Source organism: Strigops habroptila, chromosome 14 (genome assembly GCF_004027225.2).
Source record: "Strigops habroptila isolate Jane chromosome 14, bStrHab1.2.pri, whole genome shotgun sequence".
Taxonomy (NCBI): domain Eukaryota; kingdom Metazoa; phylum Chordata; class Aves; order Psittaciformes; family Psittacidae; genus Strigops; species Strigops habroptila.
Window position 1 is genome coordinate 5,976,485 of NC_044290.2, and position 17,940 is coordinate 5,994,424.

The 17,940-nt window shown below is 49.9% G+C and overlaps 2 protein-coding genes across 2 annotated transcripts; one reads left to right on the forward strand and one right to left on the reverse strand.

Annotated features, from left to right (window-relative positions):
- Positions 1-4,395: 4,395 nt before the first annotated feature.
- KCTD2 (potassium channel tetramerization domain containing 2) lies at positions 4,396-14,349 on the reverse strand. Its single transcript, XM_030505739.1, has 6 exons — positions 13,986-14,349; positions 12,527-12,635; positions 12,220-12,311; positions 11,455-11,550; positions 8,428-8,553; positions 4,396-7,860 (listed from the first exon to the last, which is right to left on the reverse strand). The coding sequence occupies exons 1-6, from the start codon at positions 14,277-14,279 to the stop codon at positions 7,831-7,833; spliced, it is 747 nt and encodes a 248-aa protein (XP_030361599.1). The 5' UTR covers positions 14,280-14,349; the 3' UTR covers positions 4,396-7,830.
- On the forward strand, positions 14,110-17,538 carry ATP5PD (ATP synthase peripheral stalk subunit d). The gene is made up of 6 exons (XM_030505738.1): positions 14,110-14,430; positions 14,944-15,074; positions 15,738-15,834; positions 16,660-16,731; positions 17,064-17,126; positions 17,264-17,538. Exons 1-6 carry the CDS (start codon positions 14,278-14,280, stop codon positions 17,393-17,395), a joined length of 648 nt encoding a protein of 215 aa, XP_030361598.1. The 5' UTR covers positions 14,110-14,277; the 3' UTR covers positions 17,396-17,538.
- The last annotated feature ends 402 nt before the right edge of the window (positions 17,539-17,940 follow it).

Below are 17,940 nucleotides of genomic sequence, written 5' to 3' on the forward strand. Positions count from 1 at the left end.
CCCCAGAGGGATCATGATGTTCAGCTTTGTGATTCCTTGAAAAGAAAGGCAGGAGCTCTTCATTCTGCTGGGAAGTGCAGGTCGCTGTGTGCCTTAGGGTCATGTTGTCAGGGGGGTGTGTGGAAACAGCAAAACGTGTCCTTTAACCTTTGTTTCATGGGTAAACCCCCTTTGGTTTGGCAAATACAACCACCCTTTGCTTTTTCCATGTTTCTCCGCATTCGATTTTAGATGAAAACCCACTGAATTATCAGGATGAGGATGACTGTTCATGAAGTATTTGTTAGCGCTTTAGTGACTCATCCGCTTCTCTACAACATCTTGAACTCAGTGCCTGGGTTAAAGGCCTGACCCTTTGCTCGGTTGCCCACACAGTTTTCCTCATCTTTAGCCACTGTCATTTGAATCCATCCAGACCGCTGGTGTGTGTGTTCCTGCCTGGGCTGCAGGACCTGCTGCCCTGACCCCAATCATGGGTGAAGGTGCTCACCTTCCCCAAGGGTTTTCTTGGTGATGCAGAGACCCGCTGAGCTCAGCTCACTGAGGATCTTGATGGTAACTCACGCTTCAGACCAATGATGGGCTTGTATCAGGCTCCCATCTGCTGAAGTCTGGGGAACTCTTAGGAAGGATGGAGGCTTCTAATAGGAAATACTTCTGGAAGGTCAAATGTTGATGCCTTTGCTCATGTAACACCACGATCTGAAGGCAATTGCTTCGGGATTGTAGCTCCTCTTTACTGTGGTTTGAGAAAACAACATGTTTCTCCAGCCCTGGAAGGGAGAAGGTACATGTGGGTTATTTGTCCATGTGAAAGTTGGGTTAAACCTCCGGTGGCTGCCTCAAAACCAGATCAAGGTGAATGGCTATGGCCAAGGTCCTTGTTTCCCAAACAAGTTAGTAAGCTGGGTTGAAAATATCTGCAGGCTTCCTGGCTGCAAATAGATCTGGCTTTTGATGGCTTTGTTCTGGTGAAGGGGGTGGATAAGTGACAAACTGACCTTGTCTTTATGCGAGGGCCTGAGGCAGAGCAGAAGAGTGTACATGTGGTGCAAGATGCCCTTTATGGCTGCGGCCAGACCTCTGCACCACTGGGTTTCCCCCTCCCATATGTGTGTGAAGAGGGGAGATGCATCAGCAGCTTCCACTGCTTTTTGCTGGAGCCTCAGGCTGAGCAGTGGGATGCTGATAAGTGCCTCCATGCTGCTAAGCCCCTTTCTTATCTTGGGTGTCAGTTCGGGTTTCCTGTGCCCACAGACATGAGCAGGCAGGCCAGGAAAACGAGTGAACTGTGCTGCAGGCAAAGCTGGCAGCGGCTGCAGGGTGACTAATGGCAGGTTTGCTGTGCTGCAGCGAGCTGAGCCCCAGCCACAGGGAGCCAAATAGTCCCTAACCCAGTGTGGTGGCCAGGGTGCTAGAGAGCCTGAGCCTTTCCTTGAGGTGTGGGATTGCTCCTTTTATGCCCCTTCAATGCAGAAAAGGCTGATAAAGGGATATTGAAACCCCCCTGCTGCAGCTGGGATGTGTGTGCTGCTTATTGACTGTGGCTATCGGGAAATCTCAGCGATGGTTTGTTACTCATCCTCCTCCCAAGCACCTGGAGAAGGCACCTGGGGAACTTATTTCCCCCAGTTGCCCCTCAGGGGTGGGAGGCACCAAATCATGGGCAGGTATGAAGTTCCTTGGGTGTTTGTGCTGCCATCCACCTCCTGCCTTGGGGGTGGCACAGCCCCAGGGATGGAACTTCTTGCTCACAGGAGCTGCTTGTCCCCGGGGAGGTGCCTGCACTGGGTATCCCGCATCTTGAGGCAGCCTGGGGTGCTCTGGCAAACCCAGACAAGAGCCTTAACCCTCTGCTGAGGCCAGTTCTGCTGCAAACCACCCCTCTCTTTCCCTTCTAGAGCAGCCTGGGTTTGACAATGGGGAGAGCTGAGCTTTGGCCCTGGCAACCGCAGGACCTGCTTGTTAAGAGCTGGTGTATAGAGTTACATTACCCAGGGTAAAAATGAACACACAGGATGCTGCTGCCTATCCTGCACAGCCTCTCGCTGCTCGGTAACGCTGGGGCATCGCCTGTGTGCTCTGCAGTGAGAAGAAATGATCTTTAAAAGGAGTTAAGTGCATTGCACAGCCTGTAATGGGAAAGGGAGGGACGGTGCAAAGCTCTGGCAGCTCCAGCTTGTGGTTTCTGCAGACACCACTGAGTGACGCTTGTGTCTTCTGCCCAGTGATGTGGCACTGAGTTGTACAAAGGCTTTTCCAGCTTATGTGGCCGTATAGGGCATCCCTATGGTGGGAGAGCAGGGAGGTTGTGACTGCAGGCCTGGAATGCCAGCTGTAATTTGGATGTGATCTGTAATTTCATCTGCTGACAAGTCCTACCTTGTGAATGTGAATGAATACGCAGGTGGTGTCAGCAGTGCCAGCCCAGCACCTCCTGCCTCTGCCCAAGATGCTGCCAGTGCTCGAGCATGGCTTTGCCCTGGGCAAGTTCGCTGGCAGCCCAGACCTGCAGTCAGGTCTGGCACAGAGACACGGGGATGGGTCAAGGAGGTTCTTAAATGAGCCCATGCTATGTGGTGACTTGGCCCAGATGTGGTTTCTGCCCCTGTGAGCAACCTCTGGGGGGAAAAGTCTTATCATCTTCCATTGTGTTGCTGTTAAACCCACTCCAGCTCTGTTTTGAGGCTCCTGTTGTGGTGGGGATGGAGGCAGCAGGGTGCCTGCAGGGCAGCTTCAGAGCAGCTGCAGCAGCAACAGCCACTTGTAGTCAAAAGACTAAATTAATCCATGTTTTCCCATCCGTATGTCTTTGCTCCTCCTCCTTCTCCCCATGTTGGGCCTCAATTGTCAATGTTATCCACCTTTTGGCATCACCAGAGCCTCACTCTGTGGTTTGCCTCTGCCTCCCCGCTGCCTGTCCATCTGTTGGTACCTCTGTCTCAGGCATTTGAGTTGCAATGCTCTGTAAACAGGGAAGAACCTAAATCTCAGCTAATCCACCAGCCACACTAAGGACACAAACACAGGGAAGGCCGGCAGCTCTGTGTTTGTGGTAATAGAGGTGGAGGTAATAGACCAGCGATTTCAACCATCCTCCAGGGTTTCTGGGCTAATGCCCATGCCCAGGGCAGTCTCTTGCCCGCAGTCAGTGCAGGCTCAGGATGCAAGGGGAAGCTGGCTTGAAGAAACTGCAGTTGTTTCTTACGTTCATTCCCTTTTTGCCTTGGTGATGGCAAGAGCTGCTCATCTTTGGTCTTGTGGGGCAAGTGGAGAGCTGTTTGCAGGCTGCTGCGGGTGGTCAGTGAGGGTCTCTTGTGGTAATCACAGACTGGTTTGTGTTGGAAGGGACCTTAAAGCTCATCCAGTTCCAACCCCTGCCACGGGCAGGGACACCTTCCACTAGAGCAGGTTGCTCCAAGCCCCTGTGTCCAACCTGGCCTTGAACACTGCCAGGGATGGGGCAGCCACAGCTTCTCTGGGCACCCTGTGCCAGCGCCTCAGCACCCTCACAGGGAAGAACTTCTGCCTCAGAGCTCATCTCAATCTCCCCTCTGGCAGGTTAAAGCCATTCCCCTTGTCCTGTCCCTACAGGCCCTTGTCCAAAGCCCCTCTCCAGGTTTCCTGGAGCCCCTTTAGGCACTGGAGCTGCTCTAAGGTCTCCCCTTCAGGAGCCTTCTCTTCTCCAGTCTGACCCAGCCCAGCTCTCTCAGCCTGGCTCCAGAGCAGAGCTGCTCCAGCCCTCACAGCAGCTCCGTGGCCTCCTCTGGACTCCCTCCAAAAGGCCCATATCCTTATGTTGGGGACCCCAGAGCTGAACACAAATGCAGGGGAGTGTATGTGCGTGTCTCATGAGAGCAGAGGGGGAGAATCCCCTCCCTTGACCTGCTGGTCGTGCTCCTTTTTAAGGGATGAAGCTGTCTGCACAGCCAGACCTTTGTCACGTGTGCTGAGCCAGAGCAGAGTAAGGGTTAGCAAACAAAAGCTGACAAAAAAAGGCATTTTCCTTTCTTAGCTACTCATATTTAATGCTTGTATTAACATTCTACTTGTTTTTGGTTGCCAGTGGAAACGATAAAATGTGGAAGTTTAGATTCTTTGCTTATAATAGCAAACCAGAAACCTGCTTCAGTTTGCCTTTATAGAATCACAGAATGGTTTGGCTTGGAAAGGACCTTAAAGATCATCTAGTTCCATGGGCAGGGCCGCATCACACTAGGCTATGTCACCCAAGGCTCTGTCCAACCTGGCTTTTGAAAATAATCAAGAAGGACTCAAATCTAATTATATCCACCTCTTGTCAGATCACTGTTATAAATGGAGGCAGAAGCACGTCTCCTTCCCCACGCTGCAGTCCCTGTGTGGATGCAGAGAAAGCCGCAGACCGTCAGCTCAAACGTTTCAAACCCATTTCTGAATCTTTATTTGAAAAACAAGAACTCAGTCAATCACTCACAGCATCTCACCTGTTATTCAAACACATTTAATAACCAAAGAGAACCGGTAGCAAAGGGCACTGACACAAACTGTACAAAACCTCCGGGTTCGCAGGTAAAGGTGAGGAGCCCACGGCCCAGCGCCCCGCAGCCCCCCCCCGGGCCCCCTCTGCCTCAGCCCACTCAGTCACCCCTGAGTAAAACCGCTTTGTGTTTAAAAATGTGCAGAGACAAAGACACTTCGAGAGGTTATTTCCAGTCTTGCCATAAAGGAACAATTTTAGGCCACTGGGAAAGTTTGTTTAAAACCCAAAGTGTCGTCCTCGCCGTTGCCAGGATTCATACTTGAACATGAACCTTCCCAAGAGGCACAAGCACTCTTTGAGATATCCAGTAGATCTACCCCTGCTCACCTACCCTACTCACCACAACACGCTACCTGTTTTGGAGTGAATGGGACAGATTTCAGCCTAATATGTTTTGATATAGTTGTGACTGAGTGAAAGGCAATGGAAGGAAAAGCCCTGTCTTGAGCACGGAAGGGATGCAACTGGTGCATAATGCTGAGACCAGCCTTGGTCTTAGGGTAAAGGTGACCAAGCACAGCTGGGAAAGCAGAAATCCTCCTGGGAATGTACCTGCTCTGGATGGACTTCATACCTGGTCATAAATATCACCCAAGAACTCAAGTGTCCCGTACCGATTGGTCTCCTACCATAAACTTGGTTGGTTGAGTTTAAAGACCCTGCAATTGAACCCAGAGTCTTCAATCCCCTGGCACATCCTCACTGAAGAAAGCAGCATGGAAGGGAAAAGCAAGATGCAACTTTGAAAGTCTTTCTTGTGCACGTGAATAAAACAGCTCTTCTGTTAGCTGGCAATGGTAACTTTTAGGCTCTCTGTGGCTCAGATCGGGGACTGATGGCATCACTCTTGTATCAGGCAATCCTCTGGTGGGCTTCCCCATGGATGGCATTTCTGGTGATACAAACAAGCATGGATGTGTCACTGTTATCTACTTGAGCTGTACTGGACAGAAAGCCTCCCTCTGCTTTGAGCTCCATGGCTTGAACAGCAAGGTGCTCAACTGGCATTGACGTGACAAAAGCAGCTTGACCAGTTCCTGTTGCCTTTAGTTTGGGATTTCTTGATCAGTTCCCAGAAACTCCCTCCTCTGAGGAAGGGAAAGAAGATAGATGAGAGTGTTAAAGGGCTTTTTTAGGCTGCTAACTTGCTTACGTGTGCTTCTTGATTTCCTAGCTGTGAGCACAGACGGACAATGAGCGAGGCTACAAGATAGTGACAGAGGAAAGATCTCTATACACATCACAGTGTTATTTAGGCCCAGCCAAGGCGTATGGTCTAATCACACCAATACCATCTCACCACGTTATAAACAGGGAAGTTGGAGGGCAGAGGAGGAGCTGGGTTCTTCAGCATGATGGCAAGCCAGCTGCGTTTCAACAGCCTGTAAGTGACACGAGGTGACTTCAAAGACATTTGGCACAGTCTGTTGTTACCAGGATTAAAGTAGCACAGAGAATAAACCTTTCTTGAGAATGAGGCAAAGCCTCCACCGAAGGACGTATGTTGGCAAAGCAGGATGGGAGGGGACAGGCAAGAGTGCATACAGGAGCACTGGGAAGAGGCAGAGTGCAGTGGTGTCGCTTGGTGTCCTTACTGCATGTCTTGTCTGCTGAACTGGTCATTGAACCATCGGTAACGCTGCTGCAAGGCCCTGTCAGCAACAAGTGATAAGATGGGAAACCTGCCTAATTCTATCTCAAAGCTTTAAGGAGACCACAGGTAGCTGAAGTCCTCCAGAAAGGAGCCCAACTCCTCAGTCCAGGTGAGGAATCTTCTGATACCTTATTGAGAACCAACTGCTCTGAGCTTGTCAATGTCTGTGAATTCCAGCATCTCTGGAGTGCTTCACATCAGTTTGGGACTTGACTCAAAGAGACCCAAGTGCCTGGACCCTTGGGCTACAAAGAACAAAGCCAGGATGAAGGGGGGGGAAAAACATGCAGCAAATTGCTAAGTAATTCCATTTACCAGACTAGGAGGGACATGCCCTTGGTTAGGGATGGCACAGGTTAACAGAGGGGAACCAGTGACTGCAGTTTGGCTAAGATCAGAACTCAAGAGAGGCACAAACGAACATTTTGCACATCCATCCAAGGCATTCAAAACAAAATAAGGAAAGAAAAGTCACAGAAGTTGACACATCACTTTGGACAAGAAACATTACAACAGTTTGGCAACTTTTCACCAACCCCCCCTCCCTCCCAACCCCAATTCTGTGCTGCCCCTCTATAATTTGAGGTGATCTCCTAAAGGTGGGGACATGAGGGGGCTGCAGGTAAATCACCGCGTGGAAGTAGGGGATCTCCTCCGCGAAGGATCTCATGGGTGAAAACAAACCTACCTGCTTGCTACAGTACAAAAGAGATTCTGCCTGAAGCCCTCCCTCGGTGAGAAGGAAGGAGACAGAGAGCCCACGCTGCTGGAGACAAACAAGGCAAAGCTGAACTTGGCAGCAAGAAGTCCCTAACCTTGTGACTTTGCACCAGGCTAAGATATGGCCGTGGCAGGGTGCTGGATGGGGAAGATGTCACTGCTCCTCTGCAGTAGAGAAGCGTGAAGGACAACTATCACTCTACCACTACTCTGGGTGAACACAGGTCTCTGTTTATGCATGCGAAGTAATGGGCTTTGGGAAACACCAGGAGCCCATATGTAATAGTGTTACCAGTGAGACCCACGTAAGGTGTACACACAACTCCCCTCCCCTTAGTATCTAAACTTAGCTCTTAGGAATTGAACAAGGAACAAATACAAAGCAAGAATGGAAAAGTCTGGGTGGGTTTTTTTTACGAGTGGTTGTTTTGTTCCTCCTTTCAAAGCCCTGTTCTGATTTTGGGGGGGGGATCTGGCTGATCAGGAGGGGGAGCACTGCCAGGTCCCTGCGCTTTTCTAGTGGCAGCCCTGGGTGCAAGGAATGGCACAGCTCAAACACAGATCGTCCCACCGGCACCAGCCTGTGGAAGGTGGGACTGATCACAAGGGCCTGTGGACCTGAGCAACCTTCACAAAGGCTCTGACTGGGAATCCGGCTGGTGGAGAAACTCAATACAGTGCTGGCCAAGGAAATAAACCAAATACTTGTGGAAAGGACCATCCCACTGGAAGAGTCTCTTCCTTCCCAGGTTTCCAGGGTAAGAGGGAAGCCTTTGGTTATGACCAGAATTATTCACCATTGGCAGGACAGGCTCGGCTTTGCTTTGCATTAGCTTGGTTACTGTACAAGGGCAAGGTTGCACTGCGGAGAGGCGCTCTGCCCAGCTGGGCTGCCCTTTGACATCTGGGAGTGTTAACGGAGTGAATGCTGGAATTACATCCGGGATCCTCGCTCCTGAAGAATCTGGAAAAGAAGAGGGTTTCTATAAACACCTTGGACAAGTTTAGAGGCAAAAGTTCCTGCTCAGAGTCCTCGGGTTTTGCAGAGAAAGGAGATGGAGTAACGTGAGAGTATCTTGCTGGCTTCTTTGCTACCCTAACAAATGACAGGCTGGTTAAAGCAGACTGAGCCCCTTCTCTAGGAATCCTGCTTAGCTGCCTCCCCGGTGTTAAGAATAATGGGTTTTGTTGCTATCCTGGGGGAAAAACGAGTGGCTTGAAAAGAGAAAGAGCTTGTCTCTCCCTGCACCATCCTTCAACCACGAAATGTGACCGATCTCAAAGGTCCTTGCAATGCTGTCTGCCTTTTTCAAGTCTTTCTCCTATTTGTCTTGATTTGAGACATACAGTCTTAGCTCTTGTTGTACAATAACACATAAAATCTTCCAAGAGGGGAAGATCATGCACACAGGAGGAAACAGGAAAGCTGGTACACAGAATTGCTACTGCAAATTATGGATCTGCTACTGTAAGAAGAGCTTTTTCTTTGCAAAGGAGAATTCAAGCCCATACCTCTGAGCAGCTGCCTCACCTTTGCCTTCTCGCTCGGCTCCTTGACAATACCATTGGTAGAATTGTTGAGCTCCCTGGACACAACGCAGAGGAATTCTGCCTGGTCTTCGTTTCCGTAGTTATAGGAAGATCCAATGCTGATCAGCTGTGCAACAGGAGATAACCAAGGGAACTATCAGTAAGTCTTGACTTCTGCTTTATTCCCACTATTGCTTTGTGAGGTACAAGTGTCCAGTGGGACCTATCCTGGACCTCAAGTGTCTCCCCGTGGCCTTTGATGTGTGTGTTTAAGGCAGGGACAGAGCCGAGCTCCAGAGCCCTCTACTGGCACCTGGAGCCCAGGAAGACATTCCAGCCTGAAACACTAATGCTGAACACAACGGAGTGTTTTTCAATTAATTACTGAGAGCAGAAAAAGGAAAGACACATCATATAGATTTTGCTATATAGAGATAAATACATTCTGCTAGATACATATATTTTGCTATATATAATATCCAGCTAATTCAGACACGGGGTGGGCAATGCAGGCTTCCTGGTCCAGACTCCACTGAGCTCTGCTCTCAGCTTGCCTTGTGACTTTGATGTGTAAAACCTGGAAAGGCAATTCTTTACCACAGGCAGATGTTAGATGAACTAGGGGACATGTGGCAAACTGACACCATTCTTTATGTAGATGCTGTCAAGATGGAGTTGATATCTGTATAAATGGGATTATATTCTATTGCTGTTGTGATGAGGGGCCTGGAGTGGATCCAAGAAATCCCATCTGTCTCATTTATCATTATTACATTAAAAGGCCATCCTGGAGTGCAGAGCTAATTTATCATTTACTGCTCAGTTCTGCTTTCTAGATAATAAATCGAAGTAATCTGAAGAAAGCAATATGAATTGTATCAATTGTGTATAGTAGGAAAGTTTAATATGCAGTGTGCACCCTAACTTCCATGTCCTAATGGATTTTAGAAGAGACAGCTCCGTATTTGAGACAGATGACTCTGTGATTACAGTGCAGCTGCAGGAACACTTGGGCTGTCATATTGCCTGACCCCCAGCACTGTTTTAAACAGCCTTTGATGTTTGTGCTGATGGCAAAAGATAGACAATAGGATTAAAAAAGGGTTGTTTTTTTTTTCCTTTTGCTTCCCTGCTCCTTTCTTGCCTGTTGAATCTCTTTGATATTTCAATACCACACACCACTATTTACTCAACAAAGCATCTTTTGATAAAAACAGCAGTTCTCCAGACTATAGAACTGTAGGGGGACAGAAGAATGGATTTCTGTGTAAAATAGCACATTTCTAGTCCATCCTAATTTAAGCAGGACTGAACAGAACAAGGCAGAGAACCTGAAAGGCCACATGCTCCTCGGAGAGCCCAAGCCTCACAGATAATAATGCAGCAACAGCTTTTACTGCTTCTGCCTTTCCTGCAGGTTTCTGAACCAGTCTTTTTGGTGTTACAAAATGACTGGATCCAAAGAGCCCAGGAAGGGAACGTCTGCTCTGTTCAACCACTGGCATCCAGGTTAAGCAATAGGCTCTTTGTCCCTAGTATGTAGATCTGTTACTGTCTTTCCTAACACGTCTCAGCATGCCAAGTGGTGTGATTTGGGGGAAGATAGAACCCATGGCAGGGTTGCACATCTGGGCAAGACCTTGGCAACGGGCTGCAGCTACAATGTGCCTCTCAGCAGGGCCCATTTCAGCATTGGACACATCCTGTGCTGCACCACTGCCATGCTCCTGCTCTGTGACCCAGTCTGGGCCACCTCACAGCTGGAGAGAAGCTGTGTGGCTGTGTAAGGGATGGTATCTGTCCTGTTCTGGCTTGCTGCCCTTGGGTGTCTGAAATGCAAGTCCTGGAGACAGCAAAACCAGCTCCTGATGGTGGGAATGTGCTGGAGCAGGACATGCAGGAAATCTTCCTGGTGCCTGCGGTGTACAGGAAGGAAGCTGGTGTGGATTTGTGCAAAGGTTGTGGATGGTGGAAGAAGGGAACTGGAAGGGAACACAGTAACGTTTGCCTACAACTAGTATCCTGACCCTGTCATTACAGGTTTGAAAAGCAGGACTAGGAAAGATGTAAGGGTGCAGGTTCCTGTGTGTGGGTTTTTGGTTTTGGGGTTGTATACATGCATGTGTATGTTCACGCATGTGTGAAAGGCAAATTCTGGTTAAGCCAATTTCTGGACAGCAAAACCTGGCTGTTGGAGAACTGCATTTCCATAAAGCAGCCACTGGCTCTTGGTCACAACATGTCACCACCAGCTCACAGGGGCAAGAGGTTTTTAACTCCCCATGATGCAATAGGAGTTTTCAGGCATTACAGAATAGGTACATATGAACAAGTGATGCAAAGTGCTGTTGTTAATCCTCTGCCTCCCTTTGTGTCAGCACACATTTCCCACAACATCCACTTGTTATGGGATTAATTGGGAAGCTGCATTAAGTGGGAAGACAGCAGAGCTGTAATCCAGAGCCTATTCTGCAGTTTCTTAATAGAGCATTGACATGCAGGCCAGCTGGTTTCCAGTTTTCCAGCCTCTTAAATAAAAGGACTGTATTTGATTCCAGAAACCAAATGTGGAACTAACGCCATATGTAACTTCAGTGATACCCAGCCCTGAAACCAGCTGCATTACAAAGGCATCTGCAGGAAGTGTATCTCTCATGTCACCCAGTGCCTCTTTAGCAAATGCTGGAGTCATGTCTTTGAGCTTCCAGAAAAGCTGTGCTGTGTTTTTTCATGACTCTCTTAATTTTCCTATATTAAACTGATGTATTGGGGCCTGGTCTATGTGATGAAATGCAGGAGAAGGGAAGACTTGCTCTGGGATTTGACAAGGATATAAAAAGTGCTGAGAGAAAATGAAATCTCACTGCAGTTTGAGTGAATTCTGCCTTTCCCTGTCAGTTATGTTACAGAGCAGACTGCTGCTCGCTTCAGGCTGCTTATTCAGAAGAGCAGAGCAGTGTGAAGTGCAATTCAATAGCAAACTCTGCTTATTCTGTATGCAGCTTTCAAAGTTCTTTGGTAACTATACCTGTTCAAACTTCCACCCATCGGACATAGTGGACACCATCTGTGTGAGCTCTTCCTCTTGGCACTGCAGGACTCTGTACACATGCTTCACAGGTCCCTAAGGCAGGGAGAAGACAAATAAGTGTAAGTTTAGCAATTGTTATGCTAGTATCAAGCTAGAAAATGAATAAGCCTCTCCTGCTCTGTTGTCTTGTTATATGAGGAAGTCTGAGGGTCCCTCCTTCTGACCATCCAACTGATCCTAAAATGGGTACATACAGTTGGCACATCACTCTTAAAAGCCTTCTAGGCATCTAAGGGCTACTAAAAGCAAAACCTCTTTGGCTTTCAAAGCCTTTTACTGCTTTTTGAAAACATTTCTCTTCTGAAATTGAATCTGCTGGATGTGTTATCAGCTGAGCAGCAATGGGGAAAATTGCCTCAGATGGATATAAAGGGAAGAAAATGGTTTAGAGAAGGAAGAGTTTGAACCACTCCTTACCTACCAAAGCAGCGTGTTTTGCTTTATAGCTACCCAGCTTTGCTCCTGGCCCCTCTTGTTTAACTGTTCATTGTCCTCCTCTACAACACTAACAAGATGGCTCTGTTCTGTGCTTACAGAACCCTAATGGATGCTTTTTCCTAGCTGATCCCTGGATCTACTTGAAAGCACTCATTTCCTGCAGTTAAAGATAACTGCTAAAACCAAAGAACTGCTACTAGAAGTGCTGACAGCCACACTTGTCCTTCTGCTGTGCTACAGAAGCACAAATATCCCTGTGCTCACTTGAGAGGTTCTGTTCTCGTTGTCCCGTATCCGCTCCTTCACCAGCCGCACGAGAGATGCAATGTTGTAAAACTCAGCTTCTTCCAGTACCCCTAAGGAAGGAAGCAAAAGCAGACACAGATTCTGTCACTTTGTACAGGGTAGAATGAAGATGATTCTGTCACGAGGGTGGAACAGCTGCTCCTGACTCCAGATCTATCCCAGAGGTGAGAAAATCCCAAATGCTGAATGGGCTGTGCCACAGATCTCATGCTCCCAGGCTGGAAGAAAACGACCTGTCAGTTCTTCCCCAGCGTTTTTCTCTTACCTTCCTCTGCAAGCTCCTTGTTTATGATGAGCTTCCCGTGTCGGAGGTAGTTCAGTATTGGACCAAAATAGGTGGGGTCTCTATCGATGAGATACGCCCCTGTCTCATCCTGTGGAAGAGGGATGGGTAAGTGGTACCAGGAAAAAAGTCATTTCAGTTGAAAACAATAAATTGAACAGTTTTTCTTTTGAGAACCTGGGTTATTTGCCTGTGAAAGGTGTATTAGTGACTCCACATTTAACCCAACACTTATGTTTTCAATGCCTGAACTCTGCTACAAATGCTGCAGCTCAATAATGTTAGTAGATGCTTCAAGTTAAGCAGTTCTACACACAGAGTTTATATATCTGGAGAGAAAAGCAGGGTTCAGCAGCTTTTCTTCACTGCAATAATAAGAACCAAAAGCTGGTGGTTGTCTTCTGTCTAACATTGTTTTCCAGATTGATATAACTGAGAGGCTCTGGAGGAAAATTGGCTCTCCAGTTCCAGCTAAGAGAATACAACCATTAAAGTAGCTCTTTTTTACTCCTTTCTACTACAGAAAATGCACGCTGCAATGCACCAGCCATGTCTCTAGCAACACAATAACTACTAAATAACCAACAATTCACAACCAAAAGCATCTTTGGAGCACTGACAAAGCCTGTGCAGAACTCTTCCATCTCTCTCTCTCCATACACCACTTTAAAGCATCATTTCTCCTGGCAACCAATCTGCCCTAAAGCAATAAAAGACCAAAAAAGCCGTTCTGAAATGTCACCTCCTCTACTCACGGATGCAGTGACTCCTAGTTTGATCACAACTTCGATTAAACTCTGAGCACAGTGGCCAAAGACCAGGCTAACTCTCAGCCTGACCTACCCACAAAACACATACACAACCTGGTGCAGCAGCTCCTAAAGAAAACCTGCAAGTACAAGAAGAACTGTTTGCAAAATCCTTACAATGAACTGCAACGAGTTCCAAACTATCCATCCATGTAAGGAACACACACTGTGATCTTTTATGAGAGCAAAGTGGAATATAAGATTAAAAAAACCCCACCAACAAACAGGAGAAACCATTAATATTACTATTTCTAGGGAAGCTTCCTTCTTGTTCCCTCCCTGCAATAACCACCATGGGAAACTGCTGGTTTGCTCCTTGGAGGACCCGTGCCATGGCAGGAGGCGGAGGGCATCGTACCCGCCTGTTACCAGCGCCGGGCAGACCCTAACCCCGTCCCTGGGGCTATGGCCGGCCATGTGGAACAGGACACGGGACAAGGAGATGGCGTGTGCCCCGGGGAGCACGGCGGTGGGGCTGCTGTGGCGATGGGCCTTGCCACGCCAGGGGGACCGAGGGGTGCCGGCCCTGGGGAGCCCGGCAGCGGGGCCAGGGCGCTGCTCCCCGGTGGCACCGGCTGCCGCGGCGGAGGCCCCGGGTGCGTGTTGGAGGCCGGTCCCCGCCGCGGCCTCACCTTGTCGGAGCCGAGCTCGGGCCCGTCCTGGCAGCAGAGGCGGCACAGGAAGGACTTGGGCTCTCGGCACAGCGTCTGCCGGGTGCTCACGAAGTACGTGCCGCCGACGTTCAGCCGGACCCACTTGGAGGCGGCGGCGGGCGGCCGGGCCGCGCCGGGCGGGGACAGCGCCCCACCGGAGCCCGCCGCCGCTCCGGCCGCACGGGGGCTGGGCGGCCCCGGCGCTCCCCCAGGGCCCGGGCTGGGCGTGCGGCCCCGCGGCGGCCCCTCCGCTGCCGCCGCCAGCTCGGCCATGGCGGAGCCGCTCAGCGCCGCCGCGCCGCCATCACCGCCCCGCTTCCGGCAGCGCCGAGCAGGGACGGGAACGACGCTTTCCGGTAGGGCCGAGCCCGGGTTGGGCAGCGGGGACGGGGCTTCCGGCGCTGCTCGGTGGCGGTCAGTGAAGGTGAGAGTGGGGCTGCGGAACCGAGGAGAGGGGGTTCTGGGGGTCCCGGGGCGGCGGGACAGGACGGGGCGGGTTGGGGGGGTATGGAGGGGAAGCGAGGCCATGGCGGGGATGGGCTGGGTGCCCTCGCGGTCCGCTGCCCCCGTGTCCCGTTAGCCTCGTGTCCCATTGTCTGAGTGCCTCCGTATCCCGGTGCCCCCGTGTCCCCTTAGCCCCGTGTCGCGGTGTCTCGTTGGCCGCATGTCCCATCGTCTAGGTGCCGCAGTGTCACGGTGCCACCGTGTCGTATTGGCCCCGTGTCGCGGTGTCCTTGTGTCCTCTCGGCCCGGTGCCCCCATGTCCCCCGTGCCCCCCAGTCCCGGTGCCCCCGTGTCCCGTTGTTCCTGTGTCCCGGTCCCCGCTCCCGCCCCCATCGGTTCCCCATTCCCGGTCCGTCGCCGTCCTCCCCATCCCCGCGGTCGCTGTTCCTCGCCCCGGTGTAACCCGCCTGGTGCTGTCTCTCCGTGGCCGCAGTGGGGAAGCATGGCGGGGCGCAGAGCTGCCATCAAGGCCATCGACTGGGCGGCCTTCGCCGAGAGGGTGCCCCCCAACCAGAAGGCCATGTTCAACGCCCTGAAGACCCGCAGCGACGCGCTGTCGGCCCGGTGAGTGGCTGCCCCACTCCTGCATGTGGGGCAGGTCAGCCCCTCAGCTGAGCCGCCTGACCCGTGTGTGCTGGGTTAAGCTGGGGTTGGTAACTGGTCTCACAGCAGTGTCCTGGCTGGCATTAAAACAGGTCACCTTCAAGACATGCGGTGGCTTTTTGTGGCAAATCATCTTTACATAATCCCCCCCAGAACAAAACAATAGCTGAAACGTAAAAACAAGTTCTGTGAAAGCAGTTTGCTTTGGTGGTTCAAAACGTTTTGCATTCTTTGTTGTCTGATAAATGCTGTACAGATTCATGACTCTCTTCAAGTCCTTCAAGATCCACCGCTGGACACAAACACCTTTGGCTGTTGCAGTTAATATTGCTGATTGCCTCTAGCTCGGTGTTGTGAAAATTGCCTAATCCTCTTACAGGGCTGCTCCCGGAGATGCTGTGCAGTGGTTTCCAGTGGAGCAGGGCTGCAGGCTGAGCTCTTCTTGTCTGTATAGAGAAGCCTGTCTCAAGGATTTGCAGAAATGGTTCATTGCTGCTTGTTAATGATGGATCTGAAAAGATTTAAACTAACCTTAGCAGGCTCTAAGTAACTGTGGCAGAGATCAAATGATGGCACCAGGTTGCTTCCAGCACTGTTCATGTCCTCTGTCCTCTGTCCCTTTAGGCTGGCTGCCCTGCCAGAGAAGCCCCCTGCCATCGACTGGGCCTACTACAAGACTGCTGTTGCTAAAGCAGGCATGGTGGATGAGTTTCAGAGAAAGGTCAGTCTCTGTGTCAGCTGGGTGTTGCTTTTTGGGGATTAAATGGGGAATGTCTTTGGAGGTGGGAGGAAACACCAGGATTGGCAGAGGAGGTTGGTTTTGGCTAGAAAGAGGCTCTGGATTTACATCTGCAGGTCAGCATCACTAACCTGGAGGAGCTCACGTCAGTGCCATCTCTCAGGAGGAAACCTGTGGCACTGTGCAAGTGAGAGGCTGGTGAAAGAAAACTTGATAAGTTATTTTGGCTGCAGGAGCGTGTTTGTAGTGCCTTCTTGAAGCAAACCTTCAAAGTATTTCTCTAACTCACTGAATGGAAGGAGGTGGCGAGTGTGGCTCTGCACACTGTGAAACGTGTTGCCTGCAGGGCTTATCATCCTCTTTATAAATAGGAATTGAAAAGCAGGAGCAAGGGTCTTGCTGAAGGGCACGTGGTGTCACTGGCACTGTGAGAACTGACCTCCTGAGACTGGGAGGACCCACTGATAGGTCTGGGAGCTTTGTCCTGGGGGAAATAAGTCTCCAATATGTCAACTCTCTGCTTTTAGACTTTCTTGCTTCTTTACAATGCTCTTTGCAGTGCTGTGGTGTAATGTGTGTAGCACTCTGTGTCCTGGTGGTGGTATGCAGTACAGACTAGTTGGCTTTAAGCTCACAGTCAAGCTGCAGTGATCAGTTTTAGAAAGCTCCTTAGCTTACATAGTCATGAGCATATCCTGGGAAGAAAGGAGGGAATGCTCCCCTGCTGCCAGGGGGAATGAGTTCGGTGTGAAGGATTATTTCAATCAAACAAACTGTATAACTAAAGTTTTCTCATTTGATTTACAGTTCAGTGCACTAAAGATTCCTGAGCCAGTGGATACACAGACTGCCAAAATTGATGCCCAAGAGCAGGAAGCTGTAAGTGTTTGAAGTGTTCCCTAATGCCAGCATGGTCTGTGGGGATGGGAAGGGGTGGGAGGGAAGGGATGTTCCCTGCGTGCATCTGCACAGGCAGGGCAGCCTGGGATGGAGCATGGCTCCACGCTTTGTATGTGTCTCTGGCTTTTGGCTGAGCAGGAGGATCTATGCACATGGAATGGTTTGGCTGCTTGGGATTTGATCAAGATTCTGTCCACTTACCTAGTGTAATGAGGAGTTTTAATGCCAACTTCAAGCGCGGGGTTGCAGGTTCACTCTGGGTCACTGTCTTTAGTATAACCATGTTCACTGTGTCCTCTGCTTTCCTGCAGGCAAAGAGCACTGCGGAATACGTGCAGGCTTCCAAAGCTCGTATTGCCCAGTACGAGCAAGAGGTAAGTCTGGGCTTTGCTTAGAGAATATTGCCTTTAACCCAGCCTGGCACACGCCGTGTTCTTACCTGGGGGTGTGCTTTGCTCTTTCTTGCTGATAAGGGATTTGTAACATGTTTTGTCTCTGCTCCCACTTCAAGCTCCAGAAGCTCAAAAGCATGATCCCCTTTGAACAGATGACGCTTGAAGACTTGCACGAAGCCTTCCCTGAAACCAGACTGGACAAGGAGAAATACCCGTACTGGCCCTACAAACCAATAGCTGATCTGTAAACTTGTCCAGAAGCAGTTTGTCTAGTGACTGTCAGACTCTATGATCATCTAAATAAAGTACTTTCCCTCCTGTCTGTGCCTTAGATCTTAGACATGAGGTTGCCAGGTGTTGAGGAATGTGGGACAATACATGAACTTGCAAACAGCCCACTGGATTTTGTCTTTTCTACCTGTGAGCTTGGTTTTGTAGCAAGGACAGGATCCTTTCTTGATCAGACTGTGTCCTTTTGTAATGCAATCAAACTGTCTGTTCATCTGTGTGACTGCATGGCGCAGGGAATGTAGTTCTTGTGCCATTGCAGGCAAATAGTTGCATAGGAGTTGAAGGTATAAAGCCTTTTTTGATGTTGGGGTGTATTTAGTAATGATCTGCAGTGCAGTGGGAGACATGTCCCAGTAGTTCTACAGGCAGAGGTCTGGGGATGGTTTCTAGGTTGGTTGTGATGGTTTAAGTCCAGTCAATTGTAAAAGGAGTTGAAGGAGTGTGAAAGTATTGAGATACATTAAAAAAAGGTTTTATCTTTTTCAGACAACCCAGCTATCAC